Source organism: Manis pentadactyla, chromosome 10 (genome assembly GCF_030020395.1).
Source record: "Manis pentadactyla isolate mManPen7 chromosome 10, mManPen7.hap1, whole genome shotgun sequence".
NCBI classification, from domain to species: Eukaryota; Metazoa; Chordata; class Mammalia; order Pholidota; family Manidae; genus Manis; species Manis pentadactyla.
This window is the reverse complement of record NC_080028.1, coordinates 15,037,169-15,064,091: the sequence shown is the minus strand read 5'-3', so window position 1 is coordinate 15,064,091 and position 26,923 is coordinate 15,037,169. Positions and strand designations below refer to the sequence as shown.

Here is a 26,923-nt window from a genome sequence, read left to right as displayed (position 1 = left end):
TTGGGCTGGTTCACACCCCTTCACTCACCAAGACTGGTCTGCATGTCCATCAAATCCTGGCAGTAGGGCCATCTTTGAATAGAGCATAAAGAGTCCATTTCACTTTTATTTTAAAATATTACAGTTAAAGAATGGGAATAAAAGAGGATTGAAACACCTGTTATATAACCAGAGAGACATTGAATCAACTTGCCTAAAATGCCATCCAAAAGAGCCTCTCAGAGAGATGGCAGGAAACCACACATTTCATCTCGTAAACCTGAGGCCTTTCTGTTTACGGAAAATGGCTTTCAGGCAAAAACAAAAAACGCTCACCCTGGGGTCAGGTGTGGACGTTCAAGGGAAGACCATGCCATCTCTAAAGGGCCATACAAACCAGCAGCTATTGGTGGAAGAGATCCCGGAGATGGCCTTTGTGTGTTTTAGGGGGTAGGTACTGTTGGAGACGGAGGGGTAGAAACTGATATAAGGCACAGAATGCTCTTCTCCCCACATTTCTCTGCCTTCCTGCTGCTGTCTCACAGCAGTGGGTGTGTGTGGAGCTCTTGCACTTCAGTTAGCTCACTCGCTGCCCCCACAGTAACCCTGTGTGGCAGGGGACGTGTGCAGACTGTCCCTTGGCTGATAGATACAGGTCCAGAAGAGATAGCGTGTTGGCAGAGAAATGTTCTTCTTCCCACTCTTGATTTCTTCCCATTAGATTTGTCAAATCTCCCAAGTTCCTTGAGCAACCATTTAAATGGATTTTCTTTTTTTTAACAAAGAAAAATCACTGCTTCCTCTAATACTGTGGTTTGGCTCTGTCTTATGTGAGGGAAAACAATAATTCATGATCATTTCAGATAACACGGGCTTCTTAATACATTAGAAGTTTATTTCTCACTCACGTCACAATCCCAGGTGGATGCTCTCGGCTGGGAGGCTGGTTGCCGGGGCTGGTTCAGGGGCCCAGGCTCCTCCTACCTTGTGACCACACCTGCCCTAGAGCTCTGGAGCCTTCGTTCAGCTGATGGTGGGCAAAGGACTATAGGGAAGACATACCCCCTTCTTAACCTTGTCATCCCAGAAATAAAATGCATCCTTTTGCCTGTAGCCCATTGGCATGAGCTGGTCTCATGGCTCTACCTTAATGCAAGGGAAGCCGGTCCCTCCCTGAGCAGCAGTTTATCCTACAGAAGAGGTATCAAAGCTCCAGGGGGCAGCGGTCCCTCCTGCCACAAGTACTAACAACAAAACTTAGTGACAGTCCTCACTGATGTCTTATGTAGTTTTCTCTATCTTAAAAGTACATATGAACATCGTCTCATTTCACTTAATTCCATTCATTAATTCCAACACTTATCGGGCAGCTAATGGTGCCACACGCTGCCATAGGTCTCAGGAATGGGACAATAATTAAGACACAGCATAGAGAGGAATAAAAAAAGGAATGCATGCCAGCAAATGAGATGCAGAATGTATCGTGAGAGTTCCAGAAACCTTGAAGAGCAGTGTTCTTATGGGAAAAGTACCAGACTTGGAGGCCAGGCTTGGATTCAAGTCCTGACTCTGCCATCAGAACCTCAGTTCCTCATCCTAGAAATGAAGATAAAAATACCACCCCTGTCTACCTAACTCATAGGATTACTGGAAGGAGGGGATGAGACAATGCCTGATAAAAGCTCTTTGTAAACTGTAAAAAGTCATGCCCATGCTTCCTTTTATCAGATATGCCAGCCAAAGACTTAAGAAACTTGCCCAAGATTACAAAATTGGTTAGGGCCAAAGTCATGACTAGATCTTTGTCACCTGCTACCTCTAATGCCATATTCTTTCAACTCCCCTGGCAGGGATATTTGGTGGCTGTTTTTAGGATGGCTAAACAAGATGTGGTTCATTCTACTCAACCACAAAAGAATTAGTCGGGGGGTGGGTATTTAACCTCTGATGGGCTTGACTTTCTACTACAGCTGAGAAAAGGCATCTGGTACACTTTCATATTAAAGTTTGTTTCAAGTTTTTAAGATCTTTAATATCCATTGAGGTTACAACTAATGTTAATATCACAATCTTAAATTATCTTTTTGGTTTCCTGGTTCGTTTTTGTCTCTAGCCATCACAATGTAAGCCCTTGAAATCAGGGACCTTGTCTTGTTTACCATTGCATCTAGGTCAGCCATACTCTTAGGCTGTCAGTAAATATTTGTTGGGTCTGTGAGTAGATGGATGGATGGATGTGTGGATGGATGGATGGATGGATGGATGGATGGATGGATGGATGTGTGGATGGATGGATGTGAAGCACATAGACTTACAGCATTATCAGGCAAGTACAAAGAGCCCAGGTCTGCATGTATAGGACTCCCCTGCAAAGGGTTCTCCAGACTGCATTGCCCAAAGAGCTGTAAAGTCAGATAGTCCTGTGTTTTAGTCCCAAATTAATCACTTACTAATCTGTGGCCTTGAGCAAAGTACATAACCTCTGTGAGCCTCAATTACTTTTGCTATAAAATGGAGATAATAAATTTATCTACCTCATAGTAAAATTGTGATGATTACATGAAAATTCTGTATGTAATGACCTCAGTGCATAGTAATTGGCAGGTATTTCAGTGGTTCTTGTTCTGTTGAGGCCCTCTCGGCACGGTCGCACTAAGAGCTCCTGATTGGAACTCATCCATGCGTTTCCACAGGTGCCAGTGTACTCGGAGTAACTCAATATGGATAGGGAAAAAGAACAAAAAACTTACTTAGGTATTCTTAAGGAAATTATCTCCCGATAATTCACTGAGCCGGGAGAAAATGGGCTCAGAGTTCAGGGGACTGAAATAGATAACCTAGGGAACTTACTTAAAATAATCATTTTTAATTATTTGCCTCTGATTATTTCACCACTTATGCTTGCAAGGATTAAGGAGAACTTCTTTCTTTTGTCTAATAAGTTGCCGTGTGTTAAGTGCCTACCTGATGCCAGACATTTTACCCGTTACCTTATTTCATCCTAGCAATAGGAGACATCATCATTTCCATTTTACAAAAGCTGATAGCTCTCATATTTATGTACTTAGTCCTGAGCTCCAGATTCAATTGACTTGACATCCAACCTAACATGCCTCAGATCTGTTCTTCCCATCCTAGATGGCTGCCTCCACCACCCAGTCGTTCAAGCCACGAGCTTTGATTCTCTTTGCCTTTCCTGTTGGGCTCTGCCTCCAGTGTGAACACTGTGTCCGTTTCACATCTAACCTCAGTGTCCAGCTCTTGAGCTTTACACTGTTCTCCCTCCTTCCTCTTCCTTCTCACTCCAAGGGACCAGAACCATCGGAAACTAAATGGTCCAGGATGCAGAGTAGAAAGCGAGGTTATAACTGGCTAATGAGCCCTCTGCAAAGACTGCTCAGGAGACAGGACTGAGTGGGGCTCCCTGTGCAACCTGGGCAGGCTTGAAACCGACAGCTTAGCTGCTAAAGACTGATTTTCCACAGATTTGTTTTAATCTACACAGCCCTGTTCTCCTCCAGAATTTCTGCTAGAAGTTGACTTCTTGTTAAAAGAAATAAAATAAAAGGGTAGGGCTGCATGCAAGGAGAGCCAATAAGAAAGCCAAATGAATTCAGTATCTGCCAAATCTTAAGAATCAACTGGTTCCTAAGAAATCAGAGCCTCTTACTTGGTGTTCAAAGGGCAGGCGGGGAGGTCCAGGCCCTGGCCTGAGGCTGATGGCCAGAGACAAGCTGGGGCAGGGGACAGTGGGGGTGTCCTCTGGAGAGCAAGCACCTTGTCCAAGAGCCATGGCTGTTTCTGGGCCCATGCCAGACCAGTGGTCAGCCACCAGTTGTCCTAGTGACAAAACAAGAGCCTTGACAGGTGGGCATAACCACAGTGGGGTTCCTTGCTGGGTGACACTCAGAAACTTAGGCAAGGGTGTCTCAAATGCTTAGGGCAATACATTGAGTCATAGACATAACAACAGCAATAATAACTAATCTTTATTAAGCAACTACTATGTGCCAAGTACTTTATAGGAATCTTTAACGGGACCTACAGTAAATACATTTATTCCTATTTCACAGGTAAGGAAACTTACCTATCTCTAATCTAAAGCTTATTTCTGACCTTAGAGGTGATATACTCCTAGTTGGTAGTGGGGCCAGGGTTGGAACTCTGGAAGGCATCTTCCCTCATCTGGATTTTCTGTTTTAATTTTTGATCTGGCTGCAAACTGCTTTGTTCCCTGCTTCTTATCCCCCAAGCCACCTGTTCATTGCTTCCACTGGGAAATCCAGACAGGCTGTGGATTTCAAGTATATCCACAGGAGGCTGAGCTCAGGTCACTAGGCTGGGGTCAGAAATAGCTTCATCAGAGGAAAGCAGGACCCTGACTCCTGAGAGGGCACCACAGGTCACCAAGGCAGGGTAGAGAGCTGGGACGTAGGTGCAGTTCATGGAGAGACATGATCTTGGGAATGGGGTAGAAGCCCAGTTAGAACAAACTAGCCCCCAAGACTGATTGGTGGAAAGATTGAGGGAGACCTGGGCTCTGTCTGATCCATTCCCTGACTTGCTGAGTGGCTTTAGACAAATCACTTGATGTCTCTGCAAAATGGGAGCGATGCCTGTCAGCTGTAGTAGTGTTATGAGTATTAAATGAGAGAACCTATGCAAAGCACCTGGCATATAGTAGACACTCAATTAATCAATCTAATGCCAATAGTAATACCACCTCCAAGTATTAGACTTGCAGTACTAAACAATTTCCTGAATTGGATCAGGATTGACTCAGGGAACCAAGAATGTGGGCAATATTACACATTCAAGAGCACCCATCTCAGGGAGAAAGAAGGATGCATAGTCTAGGAACCAAGTCAAGTCTGCAAGATTCATAAACATTCAGTAATTTGTTCCCTAACTTCAAGATAAGCCACTCTCAATGTTAGCTGAAATCTAGGTATTTTTTAATGTCATTATATGAACCATTTTATACTATTTCCCTTCACCTCCTTTATCTTGTCCCACCTCTGCACAGCCTGCCCTGCCCTCTCCCTGACCTCCAGCTCGCACACTGAAAGACACAGGCATGGGGGCCATTGGGGAGGTCCTGCCTGGGCCTCACTCGGCCACTCCTTCAGCAGCAGCAGGGCTCAAGCTCCTGCTGTCGTCATGTCAATAATAATAATAGCTCCATTCTTGAGGACCTGCTGCGTTTCTGTCCCCTACTAGTGGTTGGCGTTGAAGTGCCCACACAGCTGACCGCCCGGAAATCCCCATGTAGCACCCCGTAATGGCAGCAACTGGCCAGGGCTCTTTGGGAGAATGGAGGCATTTGGATAGGAAGAGACCCTTGTATTTTATCCAGTTTTTGGTGCACAAGTTTGAGTCATGAGACTTTTGTTTGTGGTCCCCCTCCCCTCCATCCAGACACGTTCCTCTGACCAGCAGCTCACACATGTTCCCTCCCTTTCTGTACCCCCAGGGACCTCCAGGGCACCAACAGGCCCAAAGCATAGTGAGCACTAGTGCTCTGAGCTTTCCAGTATCAGTAACCACCCCCTCCACTTCTCTTAAACTTCTCCCCGAACACAGTAAGCATGTAAGGGCCTCCAGGCTAATGTGCCTCTCCTCTCTCCTGGGGCAGGGGAGCCCCAGGCTGTCAGCCAGGTGCTTCCTCAGCAGTGGGCATGCAGGACACAGGGGCCATGGGAAGACTTGGGGAAGGAGGATGCACAGGGCCTCTCAGCCACACCAGACGGGACGGCCCCTGCTGCAGGGGAAGTAGATGACAGCAAGCCGCCTGCTTGGCCCTGGGACCCTGCCAAGGGGCGCTGTGTAACCTCGTGGCTCTTCTTCTCTCTGCGGGTTGATACAGGTTCAAAGTTTTCTCCTGCACTTTTGGCAAGGAATGCCCCCCCACATGCTGCCCGTGCTGGGCTCCTCCACGGTGGTGAACATCGTCGGCGTGTGCGACTCCATCCTCTACAAAGCTATCTCCGGCGTGCTGATGCCCACCGTGCTGCAGGCGCTACCTGACAGGTGGGCACGCTTCGCGTCTCCCTCACCTCTGGGCCCCCGCGTTTGCCGTTCCTGCCTCCCTTCTATGGAGTATCATCTTGCACTGTCCCCGGGCCTCCCTTGTAAAGGCCACTCATGTTAGACTTTTAAAAACTAAAGTTTATTTATATTTTTAAATATAAATAAGAATTTCAATATTTGAGCAGTATACAGTGAAAAGTCTCCACCCCCCCACTACTCCTTTTCCACGGAAACCCCTGAGCGTCAGATATAATCATTTTCTCGAGGTGGTGTCGGTCCAGATCTGCTACGCATGTGCGACCAGAGCATACATGAACTCTTTCTCTCTTTCTTACTGAAACGGTGACATGGTATATATACTGTTCTGTACCTTGCTTTAAAAAAACAGTCTTGGGCGCTTCTGTTGGCCCGTTTCTGTGCCCCCCCAGATGCACCCTCCACTGCGCCTGTGCTGCCTCTGCCCTGGGGGTGGACTGAATGGAGGACCTCACGGGGCTCCCTGTCCCTTGGGCTTCCAGCCGGGATCAGCCAATGGAAGAGAGTGACGTCAGGGGCTCGGCCCTGTGCCTCCTTCCCCGTGAGGCCCCCTGGCCGCGTCCCTCCACGGGCCTCTGCGGCCTTCCTGGCAGCATGAGCGTGGGTGAGAGCGCGCTGTGTGTAACGCCCTGCCGCAGCAGCCTCCCTCAGGGGATCCTCTGGGCCTGCCCACAGCTTTATGATCTGTCCCTTGTGAGTAAACGCTCCCGGACAGTTGGAGGGCATTCCACATCATTCCAGACAGAGCTTTTTACTCTTCTGTACTCTTCTGCATACTCTTCTACTGCACTGAGTTTAATCAGTTGTCTTGATGTTTCAGTCTTGTCCTATTTAAATGATGATATGATGAATGATGTGTGAACTGCGTTCTTTTGCATGGTGGCACACGTTAGTTTTATAGGACTGCAGTAACAAAGGACCACAGACTGGTGGCTTCAACAACAGGAACGTATCCTCCCATAGTTCTGCAGGCTGGAAGTCTGAAATCAAGGTGCGGGGAGGGCTGGTTCCTCCCAGAGACCTTGAAGGAGAATCTGTTTCATGCCTCTCGCCTAGTTTCTGGTGTTACGCCAGCAATTCTTGGTGTTCCTTGGCTTGTAAACATATCACTTCATCTCTGCCTCCATCTTCACATTGACTCCCACTCTGTGTCTCTTTGTCACTTATTAGGACACTTGTCATTGGACTTGAGATCCACCCAGATAATCCAAGATCTCATCTCAAGATCCTTAATTTAATCACATCCTCAGAGGCCCTTTTTCCAAACGAGGTCACCTTTGTGAGTTCTGAGTAGGCATATTTGGGGAGGGCCGCCATTCATCCTACTACATGGAATGTATGTACAGGATGAATCCCTGGAGGGCTGTATTCTGGTTTAAAGGATGTGTGACTCAATATTTCTCTGTGAAGTTTTAATTTTCATGTCTCTTATGAACAAAGTTGAGTATCTCTTCATATCTTTAAGAGTGATTTATATTTTCTTTCCCTGTGAAGGATCTGTTCTTATCTTTCAACTATTTTTATGTTTTGTTGCTTGATGTTTTTCTCATTGATTTTTAGAAGCTCTTTGTTTATTAGAGATAACTAACCATTTATCTGTGACAAGGGTTGCAAATATTTTCTCATTTTGTTGTTCTTTTGTCTTTGCCACACAGTAATATGTTTATGTAGTTGAATTTATCTGTCCTTTGTTTTTATGGTGTCTGGATTTTGTATCATAGTTTTAAAAGTCTTCCCTACCCCAATTATTAAATAATTTCCCCATGGTTTATCCCATTAACTTTATGGTTTAATTTTGTACTTTAAAATTTTTGTTCAGTTTGTAATCCATCCTGATATAAGCTTATGTAAAGTATGGCTTTCATTTTTTCCCAGCAGTTATCCTGTTTTCCAATACAATGTATTAATTATTCCATCTTTTCTTTACATCTTTTCTTCTCTTTTTATACAGTAAGTTTTATATGCATTTGGGGCTATTTCTGGACTTCTATTCTATACCTCTGATATTTCTATATATTCATTGTCCAGGGTCACTCTAAGTTTTGTGCTTTTAAACATATTTTAATATTTGGTAATGCTAGTTGTCTCTTATTTTTACTATTATTTTCCTGTTATTGTCACTTATTTTTCCATATAAACTACTTTATCATTAGTTTGTCTATTTAAATACATAAACATATGTAACACATATGTATGTATTTTAACTGGGGTTACATTAACCTTATAGATCAATTTAGGGAGAATTATATCTTAATGATATTGAGAATTTCTAACAAAGAACATGGTTGACCTTGCCATTTATTCTGATCTTTAATTTTGTGGTTTCAGGAATATTCAAAATGTTTTTTCATATAAATCTTATATGTTTTTAAAATTAAATTTATTCTTACATATTTATATTCTTGTTGCTATTGTAAATGCAGTCTTTCCCTCCAGAGCTCTTGACTGATGGTTATTTATATATATGGAAACTATTGATACCTGTGTATTACATTTGGAGCTGGCAATTAAATTTATCTTTTATTTCTTTTTTGAGGTTCTCTTACATTTTCCAGGTTTAAAATCCTATTATCTAAAAATACAGATAATTTTACTTTTCTGATTTTTATACCTTTCATTTATTTCTTCTAATTGTGTTGGCTTATACCTCAGGAACATGTTAAAGTTCTGACTTCAATGAAAATGCATCTAGTCTTTCTCCATTAAACATGATGCTGGCTTTTGGGTTAAGACTGATACATTTTATCTCATTAAGGAATGTCCATCTTTTCTTAATTCATTAAATGCTTTATGAAGAAGAGTTATTGGATATTATCCAATGCTTATTAATTATTGATTATATATCATCTAAGAGATGATTATGTTATCTATCTAGTTAGTATTGAATGATTCTTACATAGCTATTATAAACCCCACTTAGTATATTACTTTCTTTAATGTTTTGCAGGATTTTATTTACTAATGCTTCATTTAGGACTTCTGCATCAAAAGTTATAAGTGAGGTTGGCGTGCAGTTTTCTCTCTGTGTTTGGTCTTTATCAGTTGCTGGTATCAATGTTATTCTTGCTTCATAAAAGAAATCTGGAAGCTCCCCATCCTCCACCACCAACTTTTTTTCTAAGCTCTGAAACAGTTTAAATAGCATTAAATTATTTGCTCTTAAAGATTACATGGGTATAATTTCCTTCTGAAGACTTCTGGCTTTGGTATGTTTCATGGAGTCAAATCTTGAAATTTTTTTTTTCCTATAATAATTGGTCAGTTTAGATTTTCTGTCTTCTCTGAGGTAAATTTTAGTAAATTGTATTTTCCTAATACCCAGTTCTTCCATATCTTTACATTTATTTATATAGGACTGAGCAAAGTGGGTGTGTGTTTCCCTCTGGGATTATATATCTTTATTAATATAATCTATCTTTAAATAATATTATACTGCTTCCCATATGGTATAAGAACCTTACAACAGTATATTCCCAATTCATCCTCTCATGTTTTATGATATTGTTGTCATACTGTTTGGTTTTATATATGCTATAAACCCACAATATATCATTAATATTTTTGCTTTAGGTAAGTATCCTTTAGAGTGATAAAAAGTGTGGAAAACAATCTTTTAAATTTACCTTCATTCTAATGATTCCTGATCTTCATTTCTTTGTGTAAACCCAAGTCTCTGTGTTATATCATGTTCCTCTGCCTGAAGAATTTTCTCTAATATTTCTAGAATTGCAGGTCTGATGGTCATACGTTATTTCAGTTTTTGTCTGAAAGATCTTTATTTCTCTTTCATTTCTGAAAGATACTTCCATTGGGTGTGGTGTTCTGGAGTGACACATGTTTGTTTTGTTTTCAGCATTTTAAAATTCTAGTTGATTGTTTTCTTGCATGTTTGTCTTTGTATATCTTTTCTCTTCTGTATGTAGTGTGCCTTCTTTCCTCTGGCTGCCTTCAAGATTTTCTCTGTCTTTGGTTTTCAGCTGTTTAAATATGGTGTGTCTAGTTGTTTTGTTTTGTTTTTAAATCTCACTCTAAGTTTCCTGAGCTTCTTGCATCTGTGCTTTGATGTATTTCATTATCCTTGGAAAATTCCCAGCCATCATCTTCTGCTGTTTCCTCTTTCCTCCTATTATCTCAGTTGCACTTATGCAGACCATTTGACACTGTCCCATAACTCTTGGATGTTCAGTTTAACTTTTTTCACTCATTTTGTGTTTTGAGTAATTTTTCTTGGCCACATTAAGGTTCGTTGATTCTTTCCTGTGTATAGAGTAGTTCACTCTACCAATGCAATTGTTGAAGCCGTTCTTCATCTGTTACCATATTTTGTTTCTATTTTAATTTCTAACATTTCATTTGATTCTTTTTTATTGTTCTGTTGTGGGGTTTTTTTCTGAAATTCCTCGTCTGTTCATGCTCATTGCTTACCTTTCCATTGGAGGCTTTAGCATATTGATCATAGTTATTTAAAATTCTCTGATAGTCTGGTTCTGTTGATTGCTTTATCTCTTCAGTGTGTGCTCTTTTTCTTAATTTTCTGTGTCTTATAATTTATATTGACTACTAAACAGTGTATAGCATAGTAGAAACTGAGGTAAATGGTGTTCATGTCTGGAAATGGGCATACCTCTTCTTCTCATAGGCTCTTAATATGAGAAGTTGAGTCTGTTTATTCAGGAGTTCATTGTGTTTATGTTTTGCCGTTGCTATTATTACCTTCAGTGTAACTACCACCAGATTCAAACTTTTCTGGGACACCTGTGCTTAGGTTAGAAGTTTGTTTGTTGAGGGTTTTTTCTCAATGTTGCTGCTATGTCCTCATCTTTAGGCCTCTCCTGTGTACCTCTATTGCACTTGTTAGACGGTTCAGGGCTGCAGTGAGAGTGGGGGCCTTTGTTGTCCTAGTTTAGTCTTAAGCAAGTCCTGTGGGTTTTTGCTCTCAGAGCTGGGCATCCGCAGTGATCCTGTCCTATCCCAAAGATAAGCCTCTAATAGCCTGAGCTCATGATGGTTTCCACAAAGGTTAGGGAGCTTCTCCTTTTTATCTTTCCTGCATCCTGTGCCCCAGGGACAGCAGTGTTTACTGCCCTCCTAGCCATTCGAGGCTTGCACTGCATAAGGTAGAAAGGTTTGGGTAGGGCTCTGTGCTGTTCCCACAGCAATGGCTGCTCCTCTCCTCCCAGCATGCACTTCAGATAAAGGCCTTCCTTGTTCTCCTATCCTGCCCCGAGTCTTTCTCATAAGCCCCTGGCAAAGTCAATGGAGAAGATCTTGTGAATAGATGTAAACTTCCTTTGCATCTGTGGCTCCCAGAGCACTAGTTCACACTTACCCTTTAGCAGTTTGTCAAAAAATTTGAGCCGAATTCTTTTTACCTAGTGGTGGGGGTGTCCTGACTTCTCTCTCGCATAGATGAGTCACTTCCCAAGTCTTTCTTTCTTTGGAGATGCCTGCCTTTCCATACATTCCAGGCTAGGTGGGTGATCTTAGTTCTCTGATGGGCTAAACAGAAATAATGATTTTGTAGGTTATCTGGCTTTTTCTTGTGCTGGGAATGATGCTTTTTCCAACTTTTCACTTTCCACGTAGAAAAGAAACACACCTAAAGGAGCTAAATGTTTTAAATTAAGACTTGTTTTTATGATCATACATATATGCATGTATGTGTGATTTTTAAATGCACTTATTATTATAAAAATAATATAAGGACCTCTTTAGGTTTTGAGCTATTAAAATCTTGTGCATTGATCAAGTGAACTAGATAATGGTTAAATCTCCACCTCCAATTTGTACTAAGAAGGTACCTCCTGAAGGAATGGGAAAAGTATGTCCACCTTTATAAGAAAGGACAATGTTCTTCTTAATACTACTTAATGGGTGCTTTACACACACACACACAAAGGTAGTTGTAGTTCATTATAAAACATTTTGTGGAGTACAAATGACATGCTAACCCCTGCCTTCTTCCTCATAACTGCCTTTCTATAAATGTTTTTATAAAAGTAAAAGTTGATGCTTAAGAGCTGACATAAGTTGTCCACCTTTTCATGCACATAAATGAAATAGCTGGGACTCAAATAATCAATTATTAAGTAAGTAAATGTTTATTGATGACTACAGTGTTACACACTGTACTAGGTCCTTCTGTGTGCCAGGCCCTATGCTTAGCCAGGGATGGAAATGAGAATTGGCTCTAGAAGTTTTCACTTAAAAGCCCTGGCAGGCCCAGGCTGGGCACAGCTCCCAGCTCACTAGCCCAGACCCACCCCTTCCTTTCCAAGTCAGTAAAGTATATTGAAATTCAGGTAAATAAGTGACTGTACTATAAAGATAACCATGAATCATACACTTTTATTTATAGAAAGGTAAATCATTCTCAGACTTGGGCTTTTCACAATCTTGGCATAGTAATTATTAATAACTATTGGTTTAGCAGAAGTAAGAAACTGTGTGTGTGTGTGTGTGTGTGTGTGTGTGTGTGTGTGTGTGTGTGTGTGTGTAGGGTGGTGGGTGGCCAAGAAGGATAAAATTCAAAGAAGCAAAGAGAAGACTGAGATGCTAAGACAGTAATAGAAGTACCCCAACAGATGAGCAGGAGAAGGCAGTGGTCTGGAGATGGGGAGTAACAGGGCATGTAAAGGTGCGAGGTGTGGGTATTTTCATCACCTGAGACAACAGCTAAGATATCTAAGATAACAGCTGAGCCCAGGCTTTGCTGCCAGATGGATTTGGGTTTGAATCTTGGCTTTTCCACTTACTTGCTGAATCATCTTAGACAAATAAAGCAACTTCTCTGTTACTTTCTCAGCTTCTCACCCCTCTTCTGGGACTAACAATAGTACCTACTTCACAGGGTTGATGTGAGGATGAAATTAAACGTGTGAAGTGGTTAGTGTTGGCACATTGCACTCATTAAAAGGTAGCCGCTGTTATCACCACGTTGCCACCTTACCAGCATCACTGTTGGCAGTGGTCCAGGGAATTGTAAGTGTGGATTTTGTGGCAGGGGAAGGGCTGAGGCTGAAGCTACAGATGCGGGAGCTGTCTGCCCCACAGGGAGGAGAAGGTGTGCCACCAGAAGGGCAGGGCAGACCCTGTGCGCCAGCCTGGGGAGTGAGGTGGGGGAGGCAGAGCCGAGAAGGAGACGAGGCTAATTCAGCTTAGGAAGAGGTCATGCTGCAGAGTCCCACGTGAATATTTCAAGAAGGGGGTGATGGTCAGCACCTACCAACGCTGCAGGAAGATGGAGCAGGCCCGGAGGCGTCTCTTAGACAAGGTGTCAGGAGGCCAGCTCCTCACCTGCTCATTTGACACCACAGCAGAGCAACTTGAACGTTTACATTATTCCTTAAAGTCCAAGTCCCAAAATAGAATCTTTTCCAGGCTTTCCGGAATCCCCGACCACTTTTCTTCAGTTTAATAACGTCAAACTACCACACAAAGTGAAAGGCCCATCAGCAGTCCTGCTGCTTGTTTTCTGCCTTGACAAAGGCCATCCCCCTGCTCCAGCTGCGAGGGACACTTCCAGAAGAAGTGTCCTGGGCGGAGGAGGCCAATCTCACCCTCCCTGAGGGCCCGCAGTCATGGATGATCACGCCGCACATTCTCTAAAGAGTGGCCAGATATTCTGAGAAGTCTTCTCCCTTAGAAATTGGATGCTGTGTGCTAATAACTAATACCGTGTTTGAATTTGGCTGTATTACTCCTGCAGTACTTCGGCTCACCTCCTGCGTGTCAGGCACTCCACTGGGCACAAGGGTGTGCATATCCCCTTTCTTTCAGGAAAATGTGCTCGACACCAGTCTTTCCTCATATACCCACATCCACTCACCAGGAAATCCTGTTGGTTCTACATTCAAAGTATTTGAATCTGACCATATCTTGTTATTTCCACTGTTAACCACCTTCATCCTGGCCACTGTCTGGCCTGGATTACTGCAGTAACCTCCAAACAGATCTCCCTCCTCGTCCTTGCCCTCCTGTACTCCACTTTCTTCACAGAAGCCAAAGTGATCTTTTAAAAACATATGGCAGGGTTGAGAGTGTTGAGATAGTAGGAACTGCTAAGAGAGTGAAGAGAGTGGCCGTTTCAGCTACTGTAGCCAACTCTTGAAACATACCTTTGAAGCTGGTAAGGAAGGGAGCCAGGCCACTATCTGAGGCAGGAGGGAGCAGCAAGTGCAAAGGCCCTGCTGGGGTCGGCAAGAGCCTGGAGAAACAGAAAGGAGGCTGGTGCTGAGGGAAGGGAGTGAGCCCAGGGCAAGAGTAGTAGGAGCTGAAGTCAGAGAGGGGAGCAGGGGCAGCTCGGACAGCAGGGCTTGTGGGGAATATACCTGGGCCCTGTCCAACCGGGGCTTGGGAGCCATTCACTCATTTCATTTAACAAACATCACTCACATGCCTGTGAGGTGTCTGGCACTATGCTAGGTGCTGAGGATACAGTGATAAGCAAAATGGACGTAATCACTGCCTTTTTCATGGATTGTACAGTCTGGTGGGAAAGATAGACATTGATCAGATACTCGCACAGGTTAGCATATAATTAACAACTTTCACAACTATAGGGCCCTTAAAGAGGAATAACCAGGGGTGCTGACCTAGTCTAGGGGCCTCAGGGAACATTTTCCCATGGACGTAACAACTGGTGTGAGATGAGATCAATGAGGAGGAGCTGAGCAGGTGAAGAAGGGGATACTCTTGAACGAAAGGACGCCAGGAGCAAGGGCCCTGAGGTGGGAAGGAACGGGACAGAGGCCAGCGGGGCTGCCATGTGGGTGACAGGAGAGGGTACAAGGGGAGGCTGGAGAGGAAGGCATGGCTAGGGCAGGGGCCTTGGGGCTCTGGTGAGGCTTTGGTTTTTATCCTAAGAGTTAACATGAAAGCAGTGAGGAGTTGTAATCAGAAGGTGAAAGAGACCAGAATTGCATGTGTTTTAGAACAATCTCTCTCACGAGGTGGAAGATGGGGTGGAGGTGGGAAGGCAAACAGGCAGGATATCTTCAGAAGCTGGTGGAGTGGCCCAGGTGAGCAGTGATGACAGCTTGACGTAGGGAGAAAAGAGATTTTCTCTGAGGCTGAGGGGTAATTTGAAGATATAATCCACAGTGCCTACTGATAGGAAGGAGGCTATTTCAGTCTCAAAACTAGGCACACTGAAAGAGGAGCAACTAGACCCAAGCCTCATGATGTGATGCGGTGGACAGGGCAGTACAGGGCCACCTACAAAGCTGTCTTACCTAGAAAACTGTAACTGAATTTAATCAAATCTTTAGACATAACTGCCAGGTTATTAAGGAAGCATGCAGGATAGATGAACAGGTTAAATGACACTATGAGGAAGAAATCAACCAAATCAGAATGCGAGACATTCAGGAACAAATAACATGATGGTGCCAGTAAACTAATTGCATGAAATAGAATGATAAAAAGACTTAAGAAATAGAACAAGGCATAATTACACCTTTTATGCAATGTGCAATGTGCATATATTTGTTTGGATCTTGACTCAAGCAAACAAAGAGATGTCTTTAAGAAAACGAGAAATTTGAGTACAGTCTGGGTTTTAGATAATAGGGGCTTACTGTTCATTCTGTTAGGTATACTAATGGCATGATGGTTTTAAATGTGTGTGTGTGTGTGTATTTAAGTGCATGTTAGAAATGCATACCAAGTTTTTGAAATGATTGACATCTTGAATTGCTTAAAATACTTCCAAAAAGAAAGAGTGTCATGTGATAAATTAAACTGGCAACATGTTGCTAATTACTGATTCTGGGCCATGAATACATGGAGGTTTATTATACTATTCTATGTTGGGGTATTTGAAATTTCTCATAATAGAAAAGTTAAAGACAAAATTTCATGAAAAGTAGAGCTCACTCTGAAATAAAGAACACACGAACCATGTCTGACAGGGAGATGATGGGTTCCGTTTGGACAGGCTGAGTCTGACATGCCTTTGGGACATTTAAATGGAGGTGTCCTATCTACACAGTTGGTCTTGAGCCCTGAAGACCTCTGCTCCAGAGATAGAAAAGTGAGTATAGATGGTGACTGAAGCTGTGGGCACGGAGCAACTAGCCAGGGGAGGAATAAAGCGTGATAATAGAGGGCTCAGGACTAGGAAGAACTGGAAGATGTAATGACCAGGCAAGGAGGCTGAGCTTTGTGACTGAGGGGCAGCCAGAAGACGGAGGGGGCACAAATGCCAAGGGAAGTGGATGTTTCCCAAAGGGGAGGGGCTCACAGGGCCATGTGCTGCCAAGATGTCCAGTAGGATGAGAACCAAAGTGAGCCTGTTGGGCTTGTCTCACGATGGAGGTTGCTGCTTGGGTGAGAGCCCTTTAGGCTGAGGCACGGGACTGAGGCGAGCTGTATGTAGGTGAGACCGGAGGACAAGGAGACACAGAGTCTAGACAACTCTTTGTAGAAGTACGTCTGTGACGTGGAAGGAGGAGGGTGGCAGCTTGAGAAGACAGGAAATAAGAGCATTTTTAATTTTCAAGTTGAGACATTTTGAGCACATTAAGATGACAAGAGTAATGATCCAGGAGAGAGGAAGAGGTGGGTTACCCAGGAGAAGGGACAGTCAGTAATGTCAGTTTCTTAGAGGACAAGAGGGGATGAAATGGGGGGTAGGCTCCTTGTTTCTCTCAGGAAGGAAGGGAGATGAGCAGAATGCAGACAAGTTCTTCCTTTGCATTTGTTTTCCCGGAGAAGTAGGAGGTGATGCCGCCTGCTGGCGGGGTGGGGGCTGTGGAGAGAGTCTGGGGACTGGAGGTGTGAGGGTCCTGAAGGTTGGCATTAGTCATGGAACAGCAAAGAGTGAGCAGAGAAATAAGATAGAATTGCCCAGCAGCGGGAGGGAGGTGGCCATGGTCTGACATGAGAGTCAGTGGGAGACTGAAGGAGGGCAGGGTGGGTGGTGCTGGGGGAAGGCAAGGATGGTGAGGATGGCCAACATGGGGAGGTCCCTGTGGCCAGTGGGTTGAGGACGACTTCACAGAGGACACTGGGCCCGGGGCTCTGAGCAGGTGATTATGACGGCGAGAGCCTGTCATTGGTGCTCAATGTCTTCTCAACTCCTATTCCCATCTCACATTGCAACCTACTGCCGCCGCCAACCTTCAGCCCTCTAGGCCCTCCCACCCCCTGCCCCAAAACAGTCCTCCACTCTCCAAATCTGTTATAGCCTCAAGGTCCATGTCAGGGTTCTTTGTCATTTTAAAAATATGCTGTTGCTTCCCAGTTCCTGCCCAGCTGCCAGCAGTTTGGGAAGCCTGAGCCCAGGCTGGGTGGGCAGGCATGGTGGTATGCTCCCTGGCCAGGGGGCTCAGACAAGACTGGACAGCATGAGACAGCGAGGCTAACTGTAAAATGGCACCCTCAGGCCCACCACCCTCTGTCTTCACCCCTCACACAGGCTCTTCAAAGGATGGCGTTTTGCTTGCAAGAAGGAGTTCTGGATGCCGCCAAGCCTCACAGTAGGCTTTCCCCACACTGTGCATGCTGCATCTCCCCTGACCAGTGCTGGCACCAGACCACATTATATGGGTGCCTTCTCAGACGCCCCAGGTCTCTGCTGGGCTTGGGCTGCAACCCTGTCTCTGAGGTTCCTGCTATGAGTGATACCTCTAGGTTGCAGCCAAATCATCATTAGGGGCAATAAACCTCTAGGGACCTACTGAGCAAGCAGGAGGCATTTAAAATGTATCATTTCTCTTTCCAGCTTAACTCAGGTGATCCGAAAGTTTGCCAAGCAGCTGGATGAGTGGCTGAAAGTGGCTCTCCATGACCTTCCAGAAAATTTGCGAAACATCAAGTTTGAGTGTAAGTCCTGAGTTTGGGAGCGAGTAGAAGGGAGAAAAGCATTTTAGTGCCAAACATTTTACATAGGTTGTGAATAAAATAACAATAATAATAATAATAATGATAATAGCTGCCATTTACTATTTGCCTACAAAGCACCAAGTATTATGCTTAGCACTTTCCATGCATGAACTTACTTAATCCTCACAAAATGTTTATTGCGAGTGGCACACATCTCCTTTTATAGAAAAGGAAACAGGCTTAGAGAGGCAGTAAGTACCACTCAGGCGGGATCTGCTCCCTGGTCTGTTGATCCATCTCTGGTCGTCACCACTTCACTCCTGGTCTCATTGAATCCTCATGCCACTTTTGCAACGTGGAAAGCAATATCCCTATTCTACAGATGAGGCTCTGAGAGGCAGAGAAACTTCCCCAAAGCTGCACAGCCACACAGCTGGTAACTGTGGGCCAGGAATCAAACTCAAATCCGTCTGACCCCAAAACTCTAAGACTTCCCCAAAGCTCCTGCCCACAAAATGTTAGTAACAGGACACAGAAAATGGCTTCAGGGCTTCACATATTTAACTCTCTGCCTAATGAGAAAACCAAATTCATGTTTCTCATAAGGGAATTGGGGTTGTGAATCTTTTCTCTGCTGAGCATCCCTAGTCCCCAGCATTAGCTTTGCCTAAGAAAACGGGCCCTATTTCTCTGTCTCCCTGGGTCTATATTTGCAGGAAGACTCACAGGCTATTACACAAAGATGGAAAGTTTTCAAGCAAAACAAAGTTTCTAGATATATCTTTCTTAAAGTCCCATTTCAATACAGCTTGCCATTCTTACCCGAAATAAGTGCCAGCAGGGAAAATGAAGGAGATCAAATTACCCTCTCTCCGCAGGCCAAGGGGGCCCTTTCAGGCGCGCTTTGAGGCCGCCTGCAGTGCCATCACCTATTGATAAAGCCTTCTTTATTTCACGGCCCTCAGTTCTTTTCTTTTCTCGAGCACTAAATTCCACATCACAAAGTTAAAGAAAAAGTAATTAAGGAGAAGGATTAACGATTGATCAGTCTGGAAAACTAGAAGTTCATCTGTCCCCCCACCCTCTATTCCTCCACCCCGTGCTCTATTTTTCAAACCGAACTGGCTCTGAGTACAAATTAGAATAAACCCAGGGAAATTTCTGTTTCTCGACCAGTTCAGAAATTAATGAGAAGAATGCCCTGCACACCCGTTTTAATTATGCTGACAAAACAAACTTGTGGAAAGTTGGCAGTGGGGAGGTCTGCTGGACCTTTCGCCTGTGGGTGCCTGGAGGCACCTGTGCTTCCCAGGGAGCCTTGTAGTGCACCTTGAGGACGTGCAAGGCGTGGAAACACACACCAGTCCAAACGAATCTGTAAGAGCAAAGACCATGGGCTGCACGTGGCTTGTCTGCTTCAAAATCTAAAGATATCAGATCATCCCACTTCAGATCAGCTTATTATATCAGCACAGGAAACAGGATCATCAAGATCAACAAAAATAGGTCATGGAGATCATGTGATAAAGATGACAGATTATGAATGCAAAGCCATGTTCATGGTGCCGCCCGGGTCCCATCACAGAAGCAGCCCCTAGCACCACACCCTCGCTGAGGCTCAATCAGGGTTTCCTATTAGATACACTACTTCTTAGAGGGCCTTCTTCAAAGCTTTCACTTGATTCTTGCAATTATTTATGGGGAGAAGTGAATGAGCTTGTAATTAACGAAATGAAAGACAAGTAAATAATTGCTTTTACTCACGGTTGATTGATGCCACTATTTCTCACACCTGCCAGTGTGGCATGCGGGTGACTTTGAAATATGTACCCCAAATATCACCATTTTAGGAAATAGTCATCCAAATGGGAGAACAAAGAATCAAATGCAGGGTGTTGCCAAGTGGGCACATAAAATGGGTCTGGGCTGTGAGACAAATTTAGTTAAATATGGAAGCCACTTTTTGAAATCTGCCCTTGGAAAATACAAGATAGGACCATAGTGTGCAAATATTTCATGCTAACTCTTTTCATCCGTCAGTGTCAAGAAGGTTTTCTCAAATTCTGAGACGGCAAACATCACTCAATCATCTTTGCCAGGTATGTGTCCTGTGTTACATGTTCTAACTACTGCCAGGTCATTGCAGATGAGGGACAAAGCCACAGAAACAACTCCCTAGAAGAGTTGTGGGGGAGGCCAGGCTATTTAATAGTACACTCTCACTGTTATCTTTAATTTCTACAGTTAAGGAATAAAAATGTTAGCCAATCACTAGTTTCAACTAACATACAAAATAATTTTTAATGTCAGAGGCCCCTTAACCTTTCATGTATGTTCTCGGTCCACAAGTCTGTGTTTGCCACAAGTAAATCAGTGTTTCTCAACCACTATTGACACTCTGGCTGGATACCTCTTTGTAGTGGGGAGTTGGTTTGTGCATGGCAGGTGTTTAGTAGCATCCCTGGCCTCTACCTAGTAGATGCTAGTAGCACGACCCACCCCCAAGTACCACCCAGGCTGTGACAACCAAGAATGTCTCCAGACACTGCCCAGTGTGGCCGGGGGCACAATATCACAGCAGTTGTGAACCACTGAGATAAATCATTCAAACAGATACAAAGAGGTTGATTGGTTTGTTGTGTTTGTATCATCCAGAAGAGTTCAAAGCCACGTAGTATATTAAATATTTACCCAGTTTTGTTTATTTTTCCAGATTTCTGTTCTTTGTAGCAAAAAAGTGACATATGCTTACTATAGAAAAAAACGCAAAAAATATCAAAAAGTTTATACAATAAAAAGTGGAAGATCCTACTATAACTCTGTAGTTATGACCGGATGGCATAAAACTTTGCATTTCTGTTAATTTTGTACCTTCAGGAAAAGAATCTAAATCAGTTAAGGCTGTCCATTAACATTCATTAAAATATTAATGCTCATAAAGCAAAGGGGGCAAAACTGGTGGCTATAGGTCAAGTCAGGTCCTCAGATGTTATTTTTGTTAGATTTGCATATATTCAAGTAATATTTTTACTTACTTGATAACAATTGAAACTGGGAGATGACAGCCAATTACCCAAATTTTCTATAGAAAAATGTTAAGAGCTGGCAACCCCAGAACTAGTTTTCCCAGGACAGTAATCAGCTGGGTGGGCTTAGCTTCCCTCCAGCAGGCAGCCTGCAACGTATTACCCCCACTTTCTCTAACACTTGGAGCTCCTCATTCCCCTGTGTCACCCAGCTGCTGTCTGTGTGTGTCTGGGTTTGCAACCTCTCCCTCAAACTGTTGGTTCAAGGTCAAGGTAGGAGGAAGGGGTCTCTAGTTTCAATGGCCTGATGTTAGGATCCAGGTCAGGAACTAGAAAGTATAAAACTGCACCGCACACACCTCACTGCTCCTGCCCTGTCCCTGCGTGAATGGCATGGGGGGTAATTTGGTGGCCAGAGGAAAGCCCTTCCACATCCGTGCTCTGTATACAGAGGCCACACCTGGGCCTTGTTCTGAGGAGGGCAGAGCCTGACAGATAAATGAGATTCAAGAAGAAAACGAATGTTGGCAAAAAAACAACAACACAGCCATGTTTCCAAGGTGAAACTTTTCCCCAGCTTAGAAGAGTCAGTCTTGGTTCCTCTCAGGAAACTAGACATGGTTTTGGTGCCTCCCTCTGAGGTTCAGACAGTTTAAGAAAGCCTTTAATGTTTAAATGCACATGTAGGCAGAAGTGTGCACACCCGTGTCTGCCACTACCTGCCCACACACCTGGACACAAGCTCTCTCCACTTCCCACAAATAGTGTGTAATTTAATCAGCAAATGCTACGTTTCCTTCTTCACTGGGCAACTATCATGCACGTTCCTGGATCAACCAAAAGACTGGGATTAGTGCTGGGAATGAAACACCATGGAACATGTTAGCTAGTATCCCAGCAAGCTTTCCTAAATACATACAAGGCGAGTCATACTTAAACCCAAGATCTAAATGCCCAGGCCTTTTCTGATACACTAAGCAAACAGCTTGGCATTCATATCTCAGTCATTCATTCTACAAAATCTTTTGAGTGCCTTTTGAGTACCAGATACTGTGTTTCGTGGAACTTGCCCTCAGCAGAATAAAAAGTGCACTAAAGAATAATTAAAAGGTTAGGAAGAAAACAGAATGGAAATAGGGAATGAGGAACATTTAGGTCCTGCTTAGATGACATGGTTAGGGACAGTCTCTCCATGGGTGTGACATTTAAGTCAGAGCACACAGGAAGGCAGGGCTGCTGAGGCAGGGGAGAGAAGAATGTTCAGCTGGCAGGAATACCATGTGCAAAGGCCCTGGGGGGTCAACACAATCACCACAAAGAGAACCGACATGAATAACAGGAGCCTCCTTTATTGAGCTTACTCCTTGGACTACGTACTTCTCCAACATTATCTCAAGGACTCATCAACAGCAGCCATCCTTAAGAGGCAGGTACTATTACATTTCCATCTAATAGATCAGGAAACTGAGGTTGATCTACTTGAGTCCCCCAAGTCCACCGGCTGGTCAGCAGCAAGACCAGGATTTGAACTAAGTGTATTTGAATCCAGAATCCCAGATCTTCACACATGGTTGTTTTCATTAGCATTAAAGACTGACCCAACCCATGTGATCATATATCCCAAGCCTCTGTGACCTTCAAGGAGCTCTACAATGTGATTTAAGTAAGATTTTACTTGAGCTCAAACAATCTGTGTATTAAAGGGGTTGTCAGTATTTACCTTTGCCTGGAAATTCACAAGCATTGGGAGACTTATAAAGTCCATTTGTGGTTGAATATTTTTTTCATTTTATTAAAGACATTTTCGAAACCATGCAGGTAAAGGAAAGGATTTTGGAATTATTATTATTTTTTTTGCTTTTATCAGTATTGTTCCAACTTGCAAATGTTAAGTCCTACTAATTACTGTTCACTGAACAAGCCACAGGTTAAACATACACACACCTTAGTGAACAACTGAGTCTCAGATGTAGTTCCCTTGTCTTCCATCTCAGTTACTCATATTTGTTTTAATCATCATAGTTATATAAAAAAACAAAAAAGCAAAAAATAGAAAGCTAGACCACAAATTGTTTCAGAATGCATTTATATGAAAAATACACATTGTAAAATGTCTAGGGTTAAAGCTGTCACATGCCCAGGGATAGCAGGGCCATTCCTAGATCTGGGCCTGTCACTTCTCAGACACTGAGACACACTGGTCACTTGGCACAGAGCTCCCAGCCCGCAAGCTCACGTCAGAAGGCTGACACGTCTCTGGGCTTCACCCCATTGTTCCATGGGGTCAGGACCAAAGCGGCTGGGAGCAGCAGGGTTTGGTCTAGCCTAGGCCACCGTGGAGTTGATTCTTACAAAGGGAGATGAGACGGGGAAGCCACAAGGGAGCACAGTGTTCACATCTTCTGAGTTATGGTCATTTGCTGAAATGGAATTTCCCTGAATTTCAAAGTCGTTTGCCAAAGACCATACGCAGATGGGCGAAAAAGGCCGAAAAAGAAATGAAAGTGCAGGGGTGTTAACCTAACAACCCATGAGCTAATGTGTTGACCGGGCTGGCTTACAGGCATCTCGGACAGTGATCCACAGTGCAGACATCACATTCCAGATGCTGGAAGACTGGCGGAACGTGGACCTCAACAGCATCACCAAGCAGACCCTTTACACCATGGAGGACTCTCATGATGAGCACCGGAAACTCATCATCCAGTGTAAGATGGTGCACCAGGGATGGTGTCTTTCTGGTATTTGTTTCAAAAAGAAAGAAAAAGTATCTTAGTCAATAAAGTAGCATTCTCACCCTGTCCTTCCCTGCACTGACCCCTCCCCCACGTCCCTGTTGAGTGGAACAGCCCAGATCGGACGGTGTCGGAGGACATGTGTCAGCTCTGGTGGGAAAAGGGGCCTGGTGCAACTGGGCAGCACACAGTGTTACACAGAAAGCCCCACAGGTGACCCTCAGGGGCAGGTGTAGGTCCATAGGTGGCATAAGAAATGCGAATGCAAGCATGTTGCCTCTTGGTGTATGTCTGCCTGGAGTCAGCTGGATATGCTGCCTGTTTTTCAAAAGAGGGTCACGTGAGTCTGTCCACATATTTGCAGGTGAACGTTTCAATCACATTGAATGTCTGAGAAGGGGATGGATGGTGATTTACTTCTGTGAATAATGTGCGTGTCCCTGTGGCCAAAGAATGTAGGAATGCTACTCCAAATATCATCCTCACGTGGGCCTGTTGGTTGGTCTTGGTAGTAGAGGACGTGAGAGGTCCAGAGGCACCACTACTGTCAGTTCAGCTCTGCTGTCCCTCAAACGCCCATGGCCGCCTGCTGCTGGCACCCCACAGCCGGGGACCTGGGGTCTGGGTCTGGTGGCAACTCTCTCACTTAGCTGAGCTTTTCTTCCTCATGCCTCTGGGAGAGAGGGTGCACAAGGGCAGGAGGGCTGAGCCTACACGCCCCCCATCAGCTCTCAGAAAGGCTGGCTGCTAAAAGGAACTGGTGACGGGGCCATGTGACAGCGGCTGCACCCTCATCTTCTGAATGGGGTGAGACCCGAGATCCTAATAGTGACATCATTCAGGAAGACGCAGGGCGGCTGTCCACCCCACCCCCTCGAGAAGAGGAACCTGCTCTTCTAAGAGCCCAGACCCCTCAGATTTCCAGTGAATGCCTCTGTGCTGTTGCCCTGAGCGGAAACTTGCCAGCAAGTCTAAGCGTGTGGTGTTGATAACCAGATAGTTCCCTAAGACGTTCCTGCTGGAGACCTCTGTCCCCTGAGCCCTTTCCGAAAGCTCCTCCCAGGCTCCTGCTTCTTCCCCTGCAGCAGCCCCCAGCCTGCTCTTACCTGTTAAGAATGTTAGAGATCGTTGCTAAAATAACCGTTCAGCTTATAGACTGCCTAGTCTGTGCCAGGTCTTGTGTCAAGTCCACCACCTGCACAGTCCCATGTAATCTCCACATCGACCCTATGAGAGAGATACACGGCACCCTTCTTTACAGGTGAGAACCCTCAGCCTCACGGGAGCTGGTGAGCCTTTCCTAGACCTCGAACCCACGTCTAGCCTCAGCTTCTCACTTTGCAGAGGAGCAGAGGAGGCAAAAACAAAGAGATGGGGGCAAGCTTCAGAGGTGCCAGGGTCTTTCCGAGCCCTCACATCATGCTTCCCTCGTCCCAGCTGGAAGGCCAGTGGACAGCATGCCTCTGAGCACCTGAGCAGAATGAGCTGTACCTCTAATAGCTGCGTCCCCAGGGCCTCACGTGGGGCCAGGCAGGGGGGAGCGCCAGTAATGTCTGTGCAGGAAGAGCAAGTGAGTGGAAATCCGGAATGGCCAGCTTCTGGTTCTGCTGACTACTCCAGGCAGCATTAGACCCAGCTCTTTTCCCCAGCTAGCACCCTTCATGGGGAGGAAAGTGGGACCCAGACTCACAGGGAGAAATACAATCACCATCACTTGCTTTAGGGACCAGACGCTGAACTTGGCTGGAGCACCACGGAAGTTGCTGCTGCCTCCCTGAGAAAGAACCTTTCAGGGCTTTCTCTTCAAGGTCTCTTAGGCCTGGGGCCAAATGGTACCTTTTGAAGCTTCTAGAGAAAGGGAATGTTGCAGTTGAGTTCATTATAGCTGTTACTTAACTGAATACCTGTTCAGCATGAGATACTGCATTAGCAGCAGTAACTAAGGAGGACACTGTATGTCCCACATGGAGCTTACAGCTAATGGCAAATCAGAAATAGAATAAGTAATTTACAAACGGTTGCATCTTGCCAAAGAGGACATACTATATGATCCTGTGCCTAGAAGAGGGAGATTGAGGAAACGCTCCAAGCCTCAAGGCAGATGGCCTGGCACATGGGTGTCATCCCTCCACCTCCCAACCAGACAGCTGGGACATAAGTCCCTCAACACAGTGAGCTGGGCCAAAGGTCAGTCTGAGCAAGGTTAGTGGCAACTGTGCTCTGCCCTCTTCTTTCCTTAAATTTAAAAGTGTACTTTGGACTTTGAGCATGCCAGTTAGAATGGCTGTTAGGTGGTGCTGTGGTAAGAGAATGGGGTTGGGATGGATCAAGGGCACAGTGGCCCTTGATCCATGTGACCTTGGCTTCCAAATCTGTAAAATGGGGTTAATACAAGAGGATTACATGGGATAAAATGAGCCACATGCCTGGTACACAGGGTCATGCTGTGTCGTGCTAACCTAGTGCAGGGGTCAGGAGGCAAGCACTCAGTCAGGCTGTGTTTGAAACCTGCCTCTGCTATTCAGTAGCTCTGAAACCCTCGGAAAGTCACTCATCTCAGTGACTCAGTTTCCTCATCTGTAAAATGAGGGGTAATCATAGTACCTACCTCCTCGTATTGTTCACCCATTCTCTCAACGAACACTTGAGTGACCATGTACTAGGCACTGTTCCAGGTGCTGGCTTCTCTACATAACTCAGTCCTGGCTCATGATATGCACATTCTAGGGGTTCTCAAAGGTTAGATGAGTGTCCATGTAAAGCATTTCAAATAGTTCCTGGCACGTGGCAAGCACTCAGTAAATGTTAGCAGTTAGCACTTGCACTGCTGCGCCACCATCGTCACTGATTGAAGGACCGTAGTGCTAACCCTGGACCCTGTTAGGAAGAGTGCCAGACACCAAGGAGGGGTTTGGAGACCTGGGTTCCAGCCCTGATTGGTCACACAGACACCCTCTGACCCGGAGGGTCATTTAATCTCATTAAGGCATAGGTTCCTCCTGTGTAAAATGAGACAGATCAACTAAAGGGACTCTAAAGTCCTTTCTCATTCTAAAGTGCTCCTGGTCCCAGAAGCTGAGCCCTTGTAGCAGTCATCCAGGAGGTAAAATAGAACACATTGGCCAGTCCTGTGAAATGGGAAAACAAACCCTGCTCAGGCAAATGAAAACTAGAGCAATGTGTGGGTCTTGAGTGGTGGTTTGATTTACGGAGCTCCACGTACACAAATGCAAAAAATGTAATGAAAAGAGATGTTTCGAATTGGAGGTCAACACATCAATGTTTCTATTT

The 26,923-nt window shown here is 44.6% G+C and overlaps 1 protein-coding gene across 2 annotated transcripts in view; it reads left to right on the top strand.

The window, feature by feature from the left end:
- The window catches only part of RFX4 (regulatory factor X4), a 142,451-nt gene that overhangs the window by 82,803 nt on the left and 32,725 nt on the right, over positions 1 to 26,923 (top strand). For both annotated transcript variants that reach the window (XM_036891502.2, XM_036891501.2), the window contains exons 8-11: positions 5,846 to 6,009; positions 17,771 to 17,871; positions 19,912 to 19,970; positions 23,461 to 23,605. In XM_036891502.2, the coding sequence (XP_036747397.2) occupies positions 5,846 to 6,009; positions 17,771 to 17,871; positions 19,912 to 19,970; positions 23,461 to 23,605 (469 nt within the window). The remainder of the gene's footprint in view (positions 1 to 5,845; positions 6,010 to 17,770; positions 17,872 to 19,911; positions 19,971 to 23,460; positions 23,606 to 26,923) is intronic.